Below are 20,422 nucleotides of genomic sequence, written 5' to 3'. Positions count from 1 at the left end.
GGGCAGTTAGGTAGACAGATCAACACAAGAGTTTCTCCACTCTCTATAGCATCTCAGGGACCGTAAGATGACCAGACAAGCAGGTTAAAACCCTTTTCTATCCTTCATCCCGAATCAGACACCAATGGCACCTGCACATTGCTGCAGCCAGACCTGAGAACAGCTCTCAGAGCACCTGCCTTCCCAGAAGAAGGCACCACAAAGCTCAGGGACGGGACACCTTTCTTTGTGTTCACACTGATCTCTTGCCCAGAAAGGCGAGCCCAATGTGTATGACCTGATTTTTGCAAGCAGTCTGCAATGACATCCCTTCGGCTACCTGCATGCAGCACGTGTGCAAGCCTTCAAGAGGCTGAACGGGTCTGCAGGCAGACAGGAACCTGAGTGCACAGCGCCAGGGAGAGAAGCAACAACAAGAAGCCTGACTCCAGGCATTTTGTGCCTCTTCAGCTTCTTAATGCGAAATACAGAAAGAGTCCCTGGAGCAAAGAGCAGAAGTAGGAACGTGGCACTGTCAGGGGAGCGCTGTCATTATGGGCTACGGAGCCAGACTCCTCTTGGCACTTCTGAGTCTTGCTTTTTTCTCTGTACAGTGGCTCTGCTTCAAAGGTGGGGCCAGAGAGAGCCTCCATTCCCAGCTACCCCGCGGCTTCGTAGTTAAGGTCAAGGGAAGGCCTAACTTGAATTGACAAGGCAAACCAAACAGTCTCAGGCTAAGGAAAACCATGTCCAGTCTTCATCCTCCCTCCACCAGCAGCACATGGGCAGCCCCCATGACCCCATTTACTTCAGCTGAGGAACTGGTATTTTGGGTGTTGAGCAGATGGAGCACAGGGACCAGCTTGCATTTTGTATTCCTACACCCTAAATCACCCTGCAGAGATATGGGAGGTGCCCATGCTGTGAGCAAGGAGAGGCAAGTGCTTTGCTTGGTCACTCTGACTGTCACTGGCCTGCTCAGATATGGCCATGCTGCCCCTGGCATGAGAGCTTTTCACAGGGAAAAAACACATGATGGGGAAACAATGGGGCTTTACAAGCCCTTCTGTGCCCTAACTAAATACATAGATGTTATAACACGGAAAACCCGAGTACTTGAATTCTTGCCCTCTCTTTAAGGAAGAAGAAAAGAAGAGCCTTCAGATGACAGGCTTCCACATCAATACACAAAATAAAGATGTGAACTCTTAAAGGAGCTCTTTTTCTAACAAAGGGCAATTATTCAAAGCCTTCTGTGTTCTGTGTTGCAACATCAAAATTTTCCTGGCAGGAAAAAAACCCCCACAACCCAAGACAAAAAAAAAAAAACAAAAAAAACTCTTTCAAGGTTGCAAAATCCAAGCTATTAAGGGAGAGAAAATGCTGTACACATGAAGAATTAAAAAGAATGAAAGTATAAACTTAATTTATTTCAATGACACTACCCAAAGTTTAAAAAACAAAACAAAAACAAAAAAGAAGAAAGCTGCAAAACAACCATTCTGCCTGCAAGTCTCAAGTGACCTTTGATCTCCCTCTGGCCTCCTGGCTGAATTGTTCCCAAGCTTCCTGAAGAGAAAAGCAGACAGCCTGTCTTGAGACAACTAGCAGCAAAAACCCTCTGCAGAAAGAAATGCATGGGAGACGTGGCTCTCCCTATGCTGGGCAGGGAGTGAGAGCCCAGCAGGAGCCCACTTGCTGCTATTCCACAGCGATGCACCAGGACTGGACAAGCCCAGCTTGATGCAAGAACATCCAGGGGATGAGGTGGAGAACTGTGTGAAGGAGGAGAAATAAAACTGAGAAATAAAAAGGAAAACAAATGCTCAGTAGTAGGAATACAACTTACGGGCAGTGGGAGATTCATCTCGATGATGCTGGTGGAAGGACAGAAGAGACCACAACCTCATTTTGCCCAGTACATGGGCACAATTCCTTCCTTCACTGGTATCAATGGGCTACTGACAGCTAAGGGGTTAGCCCAATTCATCAGCATGCCTAAGCCATGTGTTTGCGGTCATCTCTTCCTTTCCTCTTCACCACCATTTTTTAAATCTGTGTTTGGTTTATGAGCTACGAGGAATCTTCAACCACTAGGGAAATTTTGCTGTACTGAGATACTCCACTTTTGGTTTCACATCCAGATTAATAATTCCAGACTGGCACTTTACAGCCACGTCAAAAGAAACCTCTGCTAATTGCCAAGTTAGCCTGCACGCAGAAAGAAGCGTACAAAATTAATGACAGCAACTCGATTGGAGCAACAGTTAATCAAAGCAGATTAACCCTGGTCCCCACTTAATTTTAACCTGATGTGTCTACACAGCACCTGCGTGTGAATGCATTTAATCAAGCACATCACTGCGCTGATTTCAGTATGAACAGCAGGGAGTAAATGAAGATAACACATGCAGAGAAAATTGGAGGCTGATCTGAAAGCCTCATTGGGGAGGCAGCAACCTAAAAACAGGGGCTAGCCACAAACTGCCCGTGCATCCCTTATCCAAGTTAACTGCCCTCTTCTGCTCCATGACACTTGTCCTCCAAACAGTGGATCTCAGAAAACTGGCATAAGGCCACCAATAAAGTATTTTGGCACTCAGCACCCAGGGTACTGTTGGACTTGAACACATCAAGTATACATCACACAGTCATTGACTCTTCTTTAATAAGAACATACATACAGAGACCTGTCCATGCCAGAGAGCAAATACGTAAAGGAAGAGTTTGGACTCGGGCTTGTCTCCAAGGTCTAAGATCTGAAATAAAAGCATTTAGGTCTACTTTCAGTGAGAGATTTCGGCAAAGGGAAAACAAAAACAACAAAAAAAAAAACAGTCAAGCACTTCATCACACTGCCAGTTAGTGCTATCAAATAAATGTGGGTGGAGGTCTTCATGGAGGGAAGCCAAATGCTTTATGCAAGCTGGCTAGCACAAGTGTTTTTTTTTTTTTCTAAACATAATGCTGGTGCGGATATTACATGCTAGAGATGCTTTGTACAGAACTGCTCAGGCAACAGCCTGGAAGAGGGTGGGCTTTATTTTTATTAAGTTGTTGGGTGCCAACATATATTTTATTTTTAAACTATTTCTGCGCACTTAAACTTATGAAGCCCCTCACACAGTTGGTAGTCTCAACTTCTAAAACTAGCTCCTATTTTGGAGGTAGGCAGGGTGAGGCAAATAGGCTTTTGTTTATTCCCTTCCTCCCCCCACCAACAAGCACTGGGAAAAAAAAAGTTGCCCCACACAACAGCTTGTAAAGAATTTAGCCGTAAAAGACAACTGGAAATCCAGAATTTATCATGATGCATCTCTACCCTTCCTATCATGTTTGTCCCTAATTTCACGCCTTAAGTGATTCATGCAACCATGTGTTACCACAACAAGAGCAGCTGTTCAAGTATATGGCAATTTCTGAGAATGTCCTAGATCCAAAAAGCCCATGACACAAAGCTGTGGCATAAGACATGTGATAGTCAGTCTTTATGCCCCATTTCTACTGCGAAGATGGTAAAGGCTCACGTGTTTCCATACAAGAATATTGCCTTTCTTCTAAAATTCTGACTGTTCAAAAATCTCAAGAGGTAGGAAAGAGAGAGAAGCTGCAGCTTCACCTCCGTGAGTGCAAGAGTACTGAAATTCAGGGATTCCCTGCATGCCATCAAAAGCCACAAATGATTTTGGTTCAGCCCAAGTACCGCCACTGAACTTCATCTGAGCAAATAAAAAAGGCTTTTTCATGAAAACAAATGGTTAAGTTCCTACTTGTTGAAAAACCACCTATTTCCCCATGTCAGATTTTGATTTTCTTTTTGAATAAACAACAATATCAAGTGTTCAGTGAAAGATGCTTTTTCTTCCAAATAATTTACAAAAAAACAGACTGTTTCAGACGACATCAATGTGCACAACAGCTGATACTATTATATCAGAACATGGCAAATACCAGCAAAGATAAAGGTTGCTCATTTTAGAGGGTTGGACTATGGACTAACAAGCAATATACGGGGGAGAATGAATTTCATTTACAACAGGATCTTTAACGTTTTTTTAATGTAACACTGGTATTTAAGACACAAAGTTACGCAGGTACATTATGGGACAGTTAACTGAAAGCAAGTATCTCTGATACAGGTGACACCATGACAAACGTTGGCAAGATTACAGTATTTTTAGAAATACTGAGTTAAGGCTTTTTTTTTTTTTTTTTTTTAAGACCTTGGGGGCCATCTGTACTCACTAAAATGCATCTGACATTTCCTTAGAGTACAACTAAGACCTCAGTCAGACCAAGCTTATGGCCTTCACGGTAAATCCTGAAACCCTCCATGTTCCATCACTGATGCCAACTTCTGGTTTTTTGACCCTGCACACCAATTTTGCAAACGCTGAGACACCAGAGATCTTGAATGCTTTCATGACAAGAGGGTGGAGGTAGGAGCTTACTGCAAGTCAGACTGAATTTAGTTCAGTTATGTCAGTGGCCATATACATGAGCTTGGGAAACTAATGTACAAAATATTTGCTTGCTTTATGTACAACTTAATCATCATATTAAACCAAACAAAACCTGTCGCATTAAGATTTGCCTTAGAGCTCTGGTCGGTCTGTCTCTTGCACCACAAACTGAAAAGTTGCAGTTTTAGGTAATACTTGGCTTCTTCCCCACCTGCAAAATCAAGTATTTTGTTTTGTCTTTCCCACCCTTTCTCTTCAGAGAACTAAAAAATCTTGGTTACATCTGCTCTGCTATCTGCTACCCAACGTGTATTTAAATAAAACAGGTAACTGGATATGAAGACATCATGCCTGAATGATGGGAATTGAGAGGTGCTACAATTCTTCACTGTCAACAGATGACAGTTTTGATTAAGTGTTCCTTCTGGTTATAACCCTCATTCAGCTACCCTCTTACTGGTATTTCCCAGGGGACGAGCCTAACCACAATGAAACATCAATATCACTGTGGTATAATTCTGCCACCAGGGATGCCAACCCCCAAATGCCATTTGCAGCATGGTGTAATCATGCACAGGCACCTTACAGCTCCATGTTGTAGAGTTCACAGTTGGCAGAACTATCGGGAGGTTGTCTTTGAGAGGCATAGCCAGCTACAGCACATCCTCATGCAAACAGCAGAGTAGACACTATGTTAACAGGAAAGGGGGGAGTTTCTCAGCAGACAGGTGCAGCAGTTCAGCATTACTCAAGAGGAAACAGATTTAACTAGAAATGATATGCTACTTTTCTTCTTCCTAGTGCTGTTGAAGCATAGCATCCTCCTTAAAGACTATGTAGGCCAACTACACTAGGAGATTGCCACAGTGGCTCACAGCCTGTCCACACAACCCTATTAAACACTCCTTGCTAAATGCAGAGGATTGAAATAGGCACCCCTTTGTCATTTTGAAGGCTGACAATATACCACAAATCCAAGTAGCCTGAAAACCGCCATACAAGATGATCTACACACATGCAAGAAACATGCAAGGTTTTCATGCTCTTCAAAAAAGATTTTTGCACACAACTGGAACCAGAAGCTTTACTGAAGGTCAGTTGCTGCTGCTCACAGGAGAGCTGGCAGTAAGATTCCTGGCAGCCCACAGCATGAGAGGGACACAAAAGTACAATCTGCTGTGGAAGACACTGAGGTCTACCTGTGCCCATATTCAGCTAGAATGGAAAGGGAGCTGTGAGAGTGGCTTGCTCACCATCAAGGATTGCCCACTGGCCATCTATTTCTGTGTGCTTCAGGTAGGAGTCTTCAATAGTTGGGTCGTAGTCTGGCACAAAAATCTTCTGGAAAAATTGAATGGTGAGAGCACTCTTCCCCACGCCACCATCTCCAACCACCACCAGCTTGTACGTGGGGAGGTTTTCGCTGGGAACGGCACTTGTAGCCATGCTTCCAGTGTGCTAAACCTGCAGGAGAAAGAGACCACCTCTGATCACTCATTAGCAACAAAGAGGGAAGCATGCACAACGCAACTTTTACCTGGTACCTGCAAAGTGAGGATGAACTCCACAGCAGGGCACCAGGGGGTTTCCCTCAGCATTATCCCCTCCATACCTGAATTCGAAGTCCTTTTGGCCCTGAGTAGGGCACCTGCCCCCCCCAACAGCTCTGTCGTACCCCAGACATGCAGACAGCCCCACTGCTGTGGCTCGTTTACTCCTACTCCTGTCTAAAGGGATGACTAATTGCCACCAAACGCCTGTGTGCAAGTTTTATCATCTGAGCACCTTTCCTATAGGGCCCAGGCCCACACAGCTGTGCCAAAATCACCCTGGGTCAATGCAACTGTCAAGTTCCAGATAATGTCCAGTTGCCAGTGACCGAATCCCACCGAGAAGCTAGGGCTGTGCTGTTCTTCACTGCTTAACCCATGGCACAGCAGCCACCAGCCAGAGCTCACAGAGCTGTGGTGGTGAAGGAGGCCAGGGTTAGAGGCCTGGCCCCGCTGACAGAAAAACGCACTTAGCTGCTCTCTTCTCTCTCAGCCTCAAGTCTGAGAAATAAAAACAAGAAACACACACAGAGGGCAGCAGGCCAGGAACTACAGGTGTTTTTTGTTTTGCTGTTTTTAAAAAAACTGCCCTGGCAGGAAGGCTGGTTTTGTGGCTATGACACAGCCATGGGAGTCAGGAGATCAGCTTCCCCTGCTGTGCGGCCGCACCGCTCCTGTCCCCTGGGGCGACCGCAGAGGAACTGATTCTTAAAGACAGAAGGCAAATTCACCGGGTGCAACTGGACAACAGCACACTCATGTGTGCGCAACTGTGCGGAGAAAGGAGAAGAGGCAGCCACCTGCTGCACTGCCTGCTGTAACACTCGTACAGCGCGGCAGCCGCTTTGGATGAGGCGTCTGCAAGATGAAGCCAACCGCCGGCACCTGCTCCGATCCATTTGGCCTTGCTTTGTCACCCTTGGCTTTGCGCTGCTGGCTCTCACATGGGTCAGGGATGACTGGGGGGGGTGGACAAGGACTATTTCAGACACCCAGCCCTCGTGACATGGCGTGCCTGAACATAGCAGCGTCAGGCTGCAAAACTCAGCCTCTCTGGGTGTGCTGCGAGAGCAAGTGCTTGCTTAGAGCGAGCTGCCCAGGCCCTGGCCCTCACTGCTCTTTGAAGGAGTGTGCAACTCATTAACATGTTAAACTGGATAATGGAGAAAAAATAATAACCATCAGAATTGGCTGTGCTGGATGGAGTGCTTCACACCCCCATAAACTGTCAGTGGGGATACAGATCAGGGATACAGATCCAAAAGCTTGTGTCTCAATAACTGCAGGGGGTTTTCTGAATTAAGAGCAGCACTGCCCAGCTTTTTCATTCTCTGAGAGCACTGAGCGGTGCCGAAGCGCTCGTTGCTGCAGGCTGGCCTGGCTCATGCTCAGGAGCTGAGACTGCACGGTACAAGCTGAGCCACCAACCAGTAATGTTTTATTTCAGCCTATAGTGTAGGAAAAGAAACTTCCAGAAGTCCTTTCAATTTGATATTTTTCAAACAAAACACTGGTTCTTATTTTCCAAAGAGGGTCAAAAGCCAACTTGGACCATTTTTCAAACAGGTAAGAACATAATTCCCAAATGGTTTGATTTCACACTGAAAAAGGTATCTAACCTTCAAGTTTAGTTTTTGGTTTCTCTAGTCCTGTTCTCCCAAAGCACTATTTCACTTTAATCCAAGTTATTGAACAGTAAAGGCACTTTTCATCTAGAGTGCTTGGGGGTCCCCGTATTCCTTATTGCATACTGGAGACCCTACCCTTTAACAAAGGGCTTTTCACAGCCATTTCATAGCTCTGCTAGCGAGCTTTTCCCTCCATTACATATCCAACTTCACATGCATGTGGGCAATCACAGGAAAGGAGGCAAAATAAAAACAGTTGTGAACGTTCAAGTTTGAGTTTTTTTTTTTTTTTTTTAACTTATGGGAAAGAGATTCTCAGGCCTCTGAAGCCTGTGAAATTCAAGCTGTAATCTAAAATATATCCCCAAAAACATAACAGCATCAGCAGGCAACCCTGAAGCATGCAGTGATACCACTGTTCAAATCATAGCAGTGTCCAAACACAATGAAACATCAATGATTCACTGTGCTGTACACGTATGCATTTTTTGTCTGCAAAGTAGACATGAGAGCAAGGTTTCTTTGCTATTTCTTGCCTCTGACTACCACACTATAATCCAACTACTGCCAGCAGGACACAGTTCTGGGAGTTGCATTACCAACTACAGTCACAGCTCAGTGCCAAAAGAGAAAAACCCCTCCATTTTTTAAGTGAGCAAAAATTCCCTCCTCCTTCCTCCCCAGCACCATGTTATGTATGATAGGTACCTCTTATGCTTGGGTGGCTTCTGCAAATACAAGAATAACTTGCCATACGCATAAGCTGTATGTTGTGCAAGTAGAATGCCTTGGCCTCTAATTGAGGTCATGTACTGGACATTTCTCCTTGAATCAAATGCGTAGGAACCATCTTAGTTTCTCCTCTAAAAAGAAACCCTGTCAGAGGGACAAAGAGGGTTATCACAGAGGTGAGATTGCTGAGGCTAGAAGGAAGTACAAAGACCTCTTGTCCAAGTTAAGACAAGCCAACATTTTCAGAGCAAGAAGAAACATGACCAAGTCAGCTTGTTTCTAAACTATCTTTGGAAAAATTCTTGAGAATAGCATTTCTGCCACGAGCAACAGCAGCTGGACAGGGAGAAGGACATCAAGCACCAGCTGAGCCCTCACCCACTCTAATTTCAGCTCCTCAACATACTCTTAAAGTGAAAGTTTCTTACCCCTGTTTTAGAAAGAGCAAATGATTTTTCTCATGTTTACAAGATCACACCATCAACAAGCAGTATGCTTGGCTGCGTATTTGCAGGAACCTAGGAATTTCAAATAGGTCTCTCATTTTGGCTTGGAAGACTAAGCTTTCTTTTAGCATCATCCTGCTAGGGTCAGACAACCCTTAGGACTGAGACCTTGTCTAGTAACTGTCCATCCCCTTCCCCCTCACATTTTACAACAATGTTTTTGCTTTGCCTGTGGCCAAGACTTCACCCCTTCTTTATTTACACTGGAGTGCCTAGGAGTCAGTCACCCTGCGCGTCTCCGGATGGGCTGTATGAAAGACCAATTGTTACTCACATGGCAGAGGACAGGCCACAGATGTGAAAACCATACTCGGTTTGTGCACAATTTTGACCTCATCACAAAACCACAAGCTACTGCTCGGCAGACAAGCATTACTTTTCCACTGACATTCAGTACCAGCCCCTTTAACTCCCTCCTAAGAAGCCTTGAGCTTATCTTGCATGAAACACTTCCCAAAGTACCATGATAATATTTAGTCCACTGTAGCCCCAGTGTTGGACTCTGACCAACACTCAAAGGGGTCGAATCAGGGCATTTGCTTCCAGTTGTTTCCAAAAGTTTTGTCTAAGTTATTTTGTCTAAGTTAAAGCATGTCTAAGTTACCTGACTGAGTAGAAGGTAGCCTGTGGAGAACAAGCAAGAATTGAACTAGAAAAATAAAATCAGACACTGCAAACTAGTTTGTCGAGCACAAAAGACACATTTTAGGTGATGTCAGCATAAACAGACAAAAACTTCTATCGTAATGTCAAAAGGCAGAAAGAGTGAATGTTTCCACATAGCTGTTTCTACTGCATCAGCATCCAGTAGCGCAGCAGGGCCCCATCACATGCTGCGCAGACATGCCATCCTCAGCGCACTGCTGAAGGTCCCCTGAGGTGATGAGAGCCACCAAACTGCCCTAATCCCTCAAGTATTTGCTATGGAGTGTCCTCATACACTCTGAACCCAAAAGACACACTCATGTCCAAAGCCAGACAGTCACGTTTCACCAGACACCAGCAATGCTCACGAAAATACTCTTCTTTCTACTGAGATAGCATGTACCATGCTCCTAAGTACGTAACACAACAAGGACATAAAAGACCCATACTCGTAAGTACTTAAGTACATACAAGTACGTAACGCAAAACCTCCAAAATCCAAGTACTTCCACCCCTCTGCACCTCCATCTGCCCTGAAAAAATCAAAGCAAGAAGACAGCTCACGCCTTGACGAGATTATAATCTCAGCCATCCAATAAATCAAACCTTGAAAACAACATATGTCATGTTAATGCTCCTGGAAAGCATTAAACACTCAAAGGTGCACAGAGCTTCATGCTGGCTGGTTACATGGCTACAGGCAAGTGTACAAGGCTTGGGCTGATTTTCATGCATTTTTGGCAGGAGTACTGACACAGTCCTCCTCAGAAGGGAGCAAGGATAAACGCGTTTGCTATAGATCTGATTGAGAAAAATGAAGCGCAGACGTTTTTATCTATTGTCTGAATACAAAGCAGCATGTGGTAATACACTAATAAGCTCTGATGATAATCATCTTACAATTTCTACAGTTGTTTATTTTGAAGGAGCCAGGAGAACGATCCATACCCCACGCAGACAAACGCTGGCAGGGCTCTGTGCAAGTCACTGGAAGGAGGCCGATTTTCATGGCTGCCCTCACACGCATCAGCAAGATCCGTGTCCTGACAGCATGAGCCCATAACGCTGAGGGAGTTGGAAACGTGGCCCCTGCTGGGGTGGATGGCAAGGAGAAGGAGAAATGGTGACCCCAGAGTGCCACTGAGGTTGATGGTGGTCTCCTTTGCAGGAAGGATTTCTTGTCAGGTACAGAGGCAGAGTGAATGGTGTAAAAGCCCATTTACCTGTCTGGATGTCTTGGAGCAGCCAAGGGATACGTGAATACTGATAACAGAGATTCAGCATAGCTTGTGCAGCTGGGCCACCCAGCCCCACTGGGTCACCAGCTCATGGATGCAGCACACCTAACCCCCATCCCCACGGGGAGACTTACCCTGAATGCAAGCGGGGCAGATCTCAGCTTGTATAAATCATCATAATTTCCTGCTCATTGGAGCAGAGGTGTGGCCACGTACCACAACAGTGAAATCTACCCCAGATGTTTGACAGTCAATGTGCAAGCACTCCTGTCCCCGGCTCCAGCTCTGCTCTCCCGGAGGCAGAGCTCCCGGGGCAAAGCCGTGACACCAGGTCAACGAGCTCAGAATCAGGCCCTGGCTTTGCAGCGGAGGTTGGTGCAATTAAAGACATCAGCTCCCTGACAGAGAAGCCCAGCATGACATTGATTTATGGTCTCCACGGCAACACGCGACAAATTACTTAATTCTGTTATGAAACCTCAAGAAAGCTGCAGCAGGGGCTGTGTGGGAATGGCCAGCTCCCTCCTCCTCGCTGCAGCTCCCCCAGAACAACTTCAGGGGGCTTGGTGCTGCTATAGCAATAGGCTGAGATTTCACTGATGTGTATATATTTGCTGACCAATGCAGCCAGCCCGTGGCCAAAGGAATTTGTCTGTCACTGGTTTGCTTTGGTCCATGGGTAACTTTTCACATAGGCCCTGCCAGAGCTCGGCGTACCTGAAGACACCAACCTCACCTGGGGCCGAGGAAGGCTATCAGCCACTGATGCAGCCAACTACTCCTACGGTTGCAATTAATAACTCTTCCTCTAACCACAGCTAACTCGCTTACACCCTTTTACCCAGTCAATTTGCAAGCAGTAGCAGCTCCATGGAATGCCTCCAGGGCTGAAACTCTGCAAGATCTGAACACTTCCCTCTCTGTTCCTCTCACAGGCTGCAGCCGCACAACCACCGTGACACACCCAGAGACGCTAGCCAGGTACCAAAATAGTTCAGCTTTGCATGTTGGATGCAATGCCCTGGACTGGAAGCTACTGACAACCCTTGAAACACGGGACATGTCCTTTTTGGAGGTAGATGTCTCCCTAGAGTCATACTGATCAGGACCGAGTGAGTTTTAGGAAACTCTCCCTCAAATTGGCATTAACCCAAACCTTCAAGAGCCAAAGGAGTTTCAGGTGTATGAACAACCACCACCGATCATTATTAAATAAAGATGCGTAACTCCTAGCCAGGTTTCCTCCAGCCTTATAGATTTCCTGCCCAGTCAATGCCTCCAAAAGGATAAGTCTTCAGTGGGAAGTTACTACAGAACAGACCAACTGTGTGGGAAGCCAAAGCTTGAAACCCTTTAGCATCAAGTTGATCAAAGCCCAAGTGAAATTTCAACTCTTGGAGGTTTTCTAAGAAGGATCATGCCAGGTAAGAGCGCTCTCAACTCCTATCAGCTTCCAGGAGATCGGATGGAGCCCAGCACCTGGCAAGACCTGCACAGGAAACTACAGGCATTTCCTTTTGGATCAGTGATCAAAGCATTATCGGATTGCCATTAAAGAGGGTGAAAAAAAGTCAAACCAACTGTTGTTTAAAAATAAAATCCTCAACCCACCCAGTCACGTCATGGGTTGAATTTTGATTTGGGGGATGTAGCTGCAGCCCTGCAAGTGGCCTCCTGAATTCTCCTCCAGTGCAAAAACGATGTTGTACCCCGAGGGCTGCACTCCCAGAACTCCTCGCTGGCTTTCCCTGCCAACTAGACCTTTTCTCTTTTTCAACCCAAGATCGCATCGCCTCCCCCACTGCACAGATGCTGCTCAGATTTACTGTAAGAGAAAGAAAACTCACCGGGGGAGTAATGAAGCACTTGAGATTCACACAAAAGGCAGCTAAAGGCAGTAGCTGTCTGATGAATACTTGGTAGTTATTTCAGGAAACATGGAATTATAGCCTGAACAAATAATAATAATAAAAAGCCACGTCACTGGAAATTGCTTGGGTCGTAGGCGGCCCCCTCTGTTCCCCCCCCCTCCAGAAATTCTTGAGCAATAAGAAGGAGCCCTTGCAGTAATGCTGAGCTCTGACAAATGGCAGCAGCTTTCCCTTGGCCAGGCTGGGCTCACTCATATTTACCTTTAAGCATGTGCTTGCTGCTGTTCTGTATGCAAATGCCGCACGGCACACGTCAGTCACACTGACGAATGTCATCCAAAACAGCTCCACTTCCCTCCCCCAGCTCCTCCTCCACCTCCCACAACAACTCCATTACCCTTCAGCGTGTTCCTCTTGGTGATTTAGTGCCCTTTTCAAAGCACGTAAGAAGATTCCTGTCACTCTGACAAGTCAGCAGTCAGATGAAGATGCCAGATTCATATTCCAAATAAATAAAACCACGAGTCAGATTTGGGTCAACTCTACAGTTGCAGCACTGCCGCCACCAGTTCTGTAGGAGAGTCCAGATACGTGACGTGCGAGCCATTCCCGTTTCTCTCAGACCAGGATTAGCACTATACGGTTTCCAGTCTAGGGGTGTCCAGCTGAAGCTGTTCCAACCCTTTGGCTAAGATGCGAAATCAGAGCATCCCTGCCCATCAGGCTGGGGCCTGACAAAGCGGATGGCTCAGCTGCTTTTACTTCCATCACTTCTTGGGTATTTAAACCCAACATCCCTTTCCTTCCTCTTATTTCCAAAGCTCTCGGGAGACATCGAGGGATGACAGATTCCTGTACTACTCTTGAACAAAATTCTTTGCTAGTGAGGCCAGGAATGCCTCTCCTATGTTATCATGGAAACGATGAAGCTGACCTAAACATACTGTAGCAAAAAGAATCAGATAGCCAAGATGTTACCCTGCCCTGCCCAGCTAGAGATAACACAAAAGAACAAATTTGCAGTGGAGGAAGCGGCTTCAAATTCCAATAGCTGCCCTTCCTGCTAGCACAATCCCTGGAAATGGGCAGCTTCCCTCTTACACATCCCAGCCTGCTGACACACCAATAAAAAGACCCCAAATCCACTGCCCTGGGTGGTTTCACTGCTCTTGCTGTACTGCTCAGTGAGGTTTCCCAAGCAATAGCCCATGCAGCACGGCAGCTCTCGGCTTCTCTGCTGCCCACACGTGGCTTGCAGCGAACCAGGTGATGCAGCCAGAGGCGCGCGACCCAGGCAGGCGGAAACAGCTCTGGTGCCAAAAATTCATACATCAGGACTAGAGCTGCGTAGGGATCCTGAGCAGTGCCAGAAACTGCCCAGCATGGACAGTCCTCGCTGCTCCACCCTGCCTTCCTCACCACGGTCCTGCAGCCCTCTGCCAAAACAAGGGGTGCTTGATGGTAACCTCACCGTGCCGTGCGCCGAGCCCCAGCCAGCTCCGTCACAGGGCAGGCATGGCTAGGCCAACACACAGGCTTTACAGCACCTATGGTTGTCTCAGATGTGGTTTGTGGAGGCCGTCTTACTCCAGTCACCCTTCTGCAACTTGATCAATGAATCTGGCTCCAAGTCTGTCTTCCAGTCAGGCTCAGTTAGGTATTTAATGCTTTATTCGTCTCTGGTGTTGCTACTGGATGTCTTTCAGGAGGTAACTGGTTTTAAAAAGACTCCCTTCCCTCCTGGAAAACAACCTTTGCATCTCTTCAGACAGCTGTTAAGAGCTGAAGGCTATGAAAGTCCCTGGGTAATGACATTTCCACATGGGGATGGGTGGATCCTGCAAAGTCCCAGGCTGATGCTGCCAGCCTTTTGGGCGAGATGGAGGAAAGTGAGAAGAGTGGGGAACTCAAGACTATTTCCAAGACTTGTACTCACCTCAAGTCTTCTCCAAAACTTAACTCATAACTACGTCCTTTCTAGACAAAAAGACTGTTGTTGTCTGTATCCTGTGGAAAAAACAGGTATGGACAGACAGATGGCCTGTCCTCCCTCTGCATCCCGGTGCTCCTCAGAACTAGCCGTGAGCTACAGAGCAGCGCAGATTTGGCTGCACCACTTCTATAGAACAGGGCAGGCTGTGTAGGGCTCCATCCATTGTCTCAAGCTCCTGGATTGAGGACGGTCCTCCTGGTTCCCCACAGCTCATTTAACACTCATTTATAGGTAGAGAAGAGCATGGCATGCGTTAGTCTGTGACGCGGGAGGCTGAGAAGGGCTTTGTCAACACAGACTTCAGAAGATGAAGGAGCAGCCACCTCCTATCACCTCCCAGGTTTATACAAATAGGCAGTCGGCAGATTTAAGACATATTTTAATGACTACAGATCCCAGAACTACATGCAAGGCTATTTGCTAGGCATTTCCCAGGTCTGTGTCATTACTCTGCCACTCATAAAAACTTTGGGATCTCATCTCTGGACCATAATCCATTACAATATTTTTCTTCCAGGCCCATTATAATGTGCACCCAGAGCAGGTGCCTCTTATTTACGTACAATATGCTTAGGAGGCAACTCTGTACTTCACAAACCCAATGGGCTTGTTTGGAGGGGTGTGGGCTGAGCTTGGGACTGGCCTCCCATGCTGTGGGTGCAAACTTAGGGATGCGGGGCAGCAGCACCGCCAGTCCTTTGGAAAAGAAATGCCGTGGTCCCAGCCTGTGCTGCTCAGCGTCTGCACTTTGCTGTTGGGTGTTCGAGTTTCTTTTCAAGTATCATTGAGCGGACAATTCCGCATGTTGGAGAGCAGTAGCCAAAAACCAACATAGTTTTGAGAACACCCTATGGGGCAGCTGACCCAACTTCAGACTCCTGTGGGCCACCCCCAGTTCCAACGAAGACCTGCGTCAGGGCACATTAAGCCTGTTCCTTCTATGCTCAACCTAAAGTCTCTGCCTCGAGTTTTAAGTTATTCAATTTGCTGCAGTGTGGGAGGGTTTATATGTACATTCATTAACACTTCCATTATGCCCCGTGGTTTGGCAGGTGGTGCTGCATTATGGATTTAAACTGTGCCAGCAAGCAAGTCTACAGCACTTCACTGGATTAGCACGCTATGGAAACTCGTACCTCAAAAGTGTTCTGTACTCTCTTGAAGCTCCTCAGATGAGCAAGGCAACAGCAGGGCTCCACCACCACCTCAGTGCATTCACATCAGAAACTCACTAGCAACTTAAGGAAAAGATAACTGCTCAAAAATCAATTGCCATTTGGATGTGAAAAAAATAAAACCAAAAAGCAAGAGCAGAATCTCTCCCCAGCTAAAGGAAAAGGGAGAGACACACCCTCTGCTGCCATCGCCACAAAGCTTCTTTCACACACAAACAATAACATCTTTTGCTTCTGCACTACAAACGGGTTTGGGTTCTAGCACTTGCATCAAGGAAACACAGCACACGTGGTCAGGCCCATTTCAGAAGTCAGCCTCCAGGGTACTCAGCCCTGCCAGTGCCCCACGCCAAAGATGATGTCTTCTGTCTAGTCAGAAATAGCAGATTTCCAGAAACTTCAGTCAGACCCCCGACGGGGCCGCTGTCCTGGAGGGATGAAATGTGCAGGGCTACACTCCCTCCCCACAGGGACCCAGAGAGCAAATACACCATTCAGTGTTGGCAAAGGGGAAGATAAGGACCTGAGATGGGACAAGAGGATAAAACTGATACCGTCACATTTCTCATCATTTACCGGGATTGGACACACTCATTTTTCTTTAAAGTGGCACTATGTGCAACTCTATGTGCAACATCCAGAGCACTAACTCCCACAAGCATAGAGGATTTCTGCTTTACCCACGCAATGGGAAGAGTCATTTCATGAGTAAAACCATGAACAAACCTGAACAAAGCAAAGTAACTGGACAAAGTTTGAGTCTAGACGCAAGGTAAAGTCTCATGTGACATTCCTGTGCCTGCATAGCGGCACTATTTGTAAACACCAAGACAAGAGATTGACAGCCTTAGTCTTGGCAACTCAAGCACAGCTCTTGCGCACCGCATTTTAAATACCAAGCTCGAAGAAAGAGCAAGAAATTGGGGTTTAGCCTTTCCTTGAAGGGCTGGATTCTCCCTAGGGGACATTCACTCCACAAAGGGGTCTTTTTCATATGCTCCGGTACATTCAAGGACACTGGAGAGGGGAAAAAAAAAAAACTTGATCAGAAAGATAACCGTAGATATCCTTATGTCTTATCTTGACCTTGTGAGCTATAACATAACACGAGATGGGTTACCCTGATGGTGCCTTGACATGTTCCTGCATATAAAATTATCTCTACACATAAGCACAGATAGAGACAGCATGGATCACAGCCACTTGGAGGGGAAAAAAAAAGCCCCAAAGCATTAAGGGCTGGTAAGGGACAAGATTACTTTCATCCTGCCACAGCATGTTTCAATTTAACCACTGCATCTCTCAGCACTTTTGGTTCGTATCCTTTTACCACACAGAGACACAAGCTTGGTACACACCCAGCCTTAGGAAGGGGAAACGATATTTTGGGTCATCAGCTCCACCCACCCCGAACGACAGAGCTTTCGAAGAGCATGGGTCTGACACAGGACCGAGGGCACACCAGTCCGGGGTCAGGACAGCCTGCGGGGCACGAGGTCGGGGCATTTAGGGAGCTTATTGGGGCCATGAGGTTTTGTCAGCAAGCTCCCCCCGCCGCTGCAAGCAGGGGCACCCTGTGCAGGGCCGCCTGCCGCTGTCCCCACACCACCTCAGCCATTTCCGCACCTGCCAGCCCAGCTCCTCCTTCCTCCACCCACCGCCTGCCTTTAGAAGCCCTTCACCACTTTGGCTTAGCCTGGCCCCTTCCCACCTCTCAGCTAGATCTGTCTGCCTCTTCACAAGCCTTCCCGAGCCCACACGAACTGTAACTACTGTTATTTTCCCTCCTTTTTTTTTCCCCTCCACCACCGGAAATGGATGAGGCAATCTGACCTCCACACCAGAGAATTGCTCCCAGCGCTTTGTGCGGCGAAAGGATTTCTTCTGACACAGCACAAAACAGACTCTTCAACGCAGCGTACACCCGAAAACACAGCTTTTCGCCGCCGCTTCGCCAGCCCAGCATTGATTCCCATATTCTTGCGAGGCTGGTATGTAAACAACAGGGAGTGACTCGCTGTGCTCAGGAGGCCTTGGAAAAAGAGTTGTATTTCTCTGCCCGCCTGGACCCAGTAAGTCGTCCTCCTGAGGTGGTTCAGACAGTTTGAGGTCCCTAATTTAAAAATCCAAGGAATGAAAATGTCTTGCTGGAGATCTTTACTAACACAGAAGCGGATTGAAGCTTCTGTTATTTAATTATTCAAATCCCAGTTGCTTAATTAGACAGACCTGCAAAAAGAATAAGAAATTACATATTCCCTTACAAAGTCTTTCACGTTCATCAGTGAAGTTTGCTATGTCCCACATATATTCAGTGCAAGTCAGACTTTTGAAAATGGTCTTAACACTCCATAGGTAAATCTCGTAACAAAATACTCACAGAAGAGAGGCGATGCAGCATCCTATCAGCATCTCGGTGCCACACTAAGCCATTTTGCAGATCGTGCAGAGGAAACGATGCTCAGCAGAACGCTCTGCCACAGCGTTACAGATCTTTTCAGACTGGATCAAACTCCAGAAAAGCAAGTGGTCCATTCAGCAACTTATGCCTGCATTTGTTCCTGCTTGCAGATCAAATTTAAAAACATTCACAGCCTTTAAGCACGTGGAGAAGACAGAAGTCTCTCCCAGTATTCTGCCCTTGAGCTACGAAGTATTTTCTGAGGGAAGAGCTGCAAGCACTCATTCAAGTCCACCTCATCACTATGGCTCATCATAATCTTCAGACCTTTCACCTATAGCTACAATCTTTCACCAGCTACCAGCAAGGTCTCTTCAGGTAGAACAGAAGCACGGTGTGCAAAGGATGGGCTCAGGTGATACCTGACTTTTTTCCAAGGATGATTACACCTGATACAGACTTACAGTTAGAGAGGTACCTGTGAGATCACATGCTACTCTGAGAGCTAGGATGTCAATTGTTGACGTTGCATTGCTGTTTCACAAAAACAGTTCTCAACAGTTTGGGGTTTTCCAGAGCACTGGGGCATGTCTCCTCCTCCTCTTCTGAGGTTCACCGTAGATTCTTGCTCCCACCAGAAGCCAGAAGACATCAAACCAACCTCCTGTCTGCATATCAGCAGTGACCAACCCTGAACCAAAAGGATTCCTTCAGCGATTTTCCCCTTCCTGGTTTATCACTGGCTCTGAGTGCCCTCAAGGACTCTTTCTGGGATTGAGCACTGGGCACTGAATAACTTTTCCCACAAGTCCCCCTTCACAGTAGATGTCCCCCACCCAGCCAGTCTTGCACTTACACTGGGGGCACTACTACTTCCATACCAAGTATTATACAAGACATCAGTTACATGTTTTCTGAAGATCACAATCTCTACCAAGTTACCAGCTGCCTGTGCAGACTACTCACGAGTTATCTGGATACATTAAGTACAGATGACAGATCTGATAACAGTGCCTGGATGTGCCTAAAAGATCAAATTCTATGTGCTTTTTCAATTTTACGTACTTTTTCCTCATTTCATACGTTTTTTGAGTCTGCGTCACAACAACCGTTAAAGGAGCTTTTATCACAGGTTCACAACTTGCAGAAGAAAATTCTCTAAACGCTCTTTTGGTGTGACTGGGTGCCTTGAGACACACTACAACGGATGCTTTAGTAGCCCTTGGAGTGGGGAGGCCAGTTCAAGAAAAAATGGATGGGGTTCCCACTGCACCAGCGTCCATCACCATCCTTTTGAAGTGAGTTGGGTGGGTCTGCGTTCCAGCCACTGTATATCACATTCACTATTGCTTCCAGCCGTGCAAGTGACAGATCCCTACTCAAAAGCTGTTTAACCTTTTTTTCCATTGCAGGATGAGCAAGGATTTTTCCGCAAACCAGAACCAGCCTTACACCATTACAGCCTTCTCTCTTTTCCAACATAACCCTCAAAAACGTACCAAAGGAAGCTTAAACATTTTGACACTGATATAACAGATTTTTAAAAAGCAAAAAAAAAGCTCACTAAATCCAAAAAGATTTCACTTTAATTGTTATTTTCTGCTCAGTTCTGCAACTCTTCCTCTCAAAAAAGCAAGCAAACCAGAGGAGCTGCAGAGCACCTTGTTATCAAATCTGCATTTTCTAGGCACACCGTGCTGCCTGGGTTTGTTCACACTGTTTGGTGCAGCGAGTAACCCTCTTGTCTATTCTCGGCCTACCCAGAAGAGAAGTCTCAGTATCTGAGCCTCCTCTACCTGCAGCTGGAGCTGAGCCACACTGGCAGGCACACTCTTAGAAAGCTGAATTTAGTGGCAGTCTCAAACAGACCAGTATTTCATTAAGATTAAGAAGCTTTTTTTTGTTGTTGTTAAAAAAGAAAGAACTCATGCACTTCATAATTAAATGTAAGCTAACTGAATTAGTGTCATGACATGCATGCATAAAGGAAAGCATCTGAGCCCTGGCACCCCGGTGCCCCCAGCAGGCTCTGAAAGGAGAGCAGCCTGTGCTGCAGCAGAACCCAGCCTTATTGCTTTGGCATTCCAGCTCTTGTAAAGGAGCAGGCAGTGGCCAAGACGTGCCCAGGGCTCTGCCTGCTCCCACTCAGAGTCCAGGTTCCAGCTTGTGCCGTAGGCATGGCCTGAGACACACAGGGACATCCCACTGCTGCCCACAACCATGACTTTCTAGCAGAGGAGC

At 46.6% G+C, this 20,422-nt stretch overlaps 1 protein-coding gene across 7 annotated transcripts in view; it reads right to left on the bottom strand.

Moving 5' to 3' along the window:
• The window catches only part of MRAS (muscle RAS oncogene homolog), a 41,163-nt gene that overhangs the window by 13,469 nt on the left and 7,272 nt on the right, over nt 1–20,422 (bottom strand). For 5 of the 7 annotated variants that reach the window (XM_083840979.1, XM_083840975.1, XM_083840978.1 and 2 more), the window contains one exon: nt 5,696–5,906. In XM_083840979.1, coding sequence (XP_083697105.1) covers nt 5,696–5,888 — 193 coding nt within the window. In that variant the 5' untranslated portion in view covers nt 5,889–5,906. Of the gene's footprint in view, nt 1–5,695; nt 5,907–8,328; nt 8,467–12,588; nt 12,692–20,422 lie in introns of those variants that run through there. The other 2 variants (XM_083840976.1, XM_083840977.1) reach the window with 2 other exon arrangements.

Source organism: Anser anser (genome assembly GCF_964211835.1).
Source record: "Anser anser genome assembly, chromosome: 6".
Taxonomy (NCBI): domain Eukaryota; kingdom Metazoa; phylum Chordata; class Aves; order Anseriformes; family Anatidae; genus Anser; species Anser anser.
The sequence above is the reverse complement of the archived record's forward strand: the minus strand, read 5'-3'. Positions and strand labels throughout refer to the sequence as shown.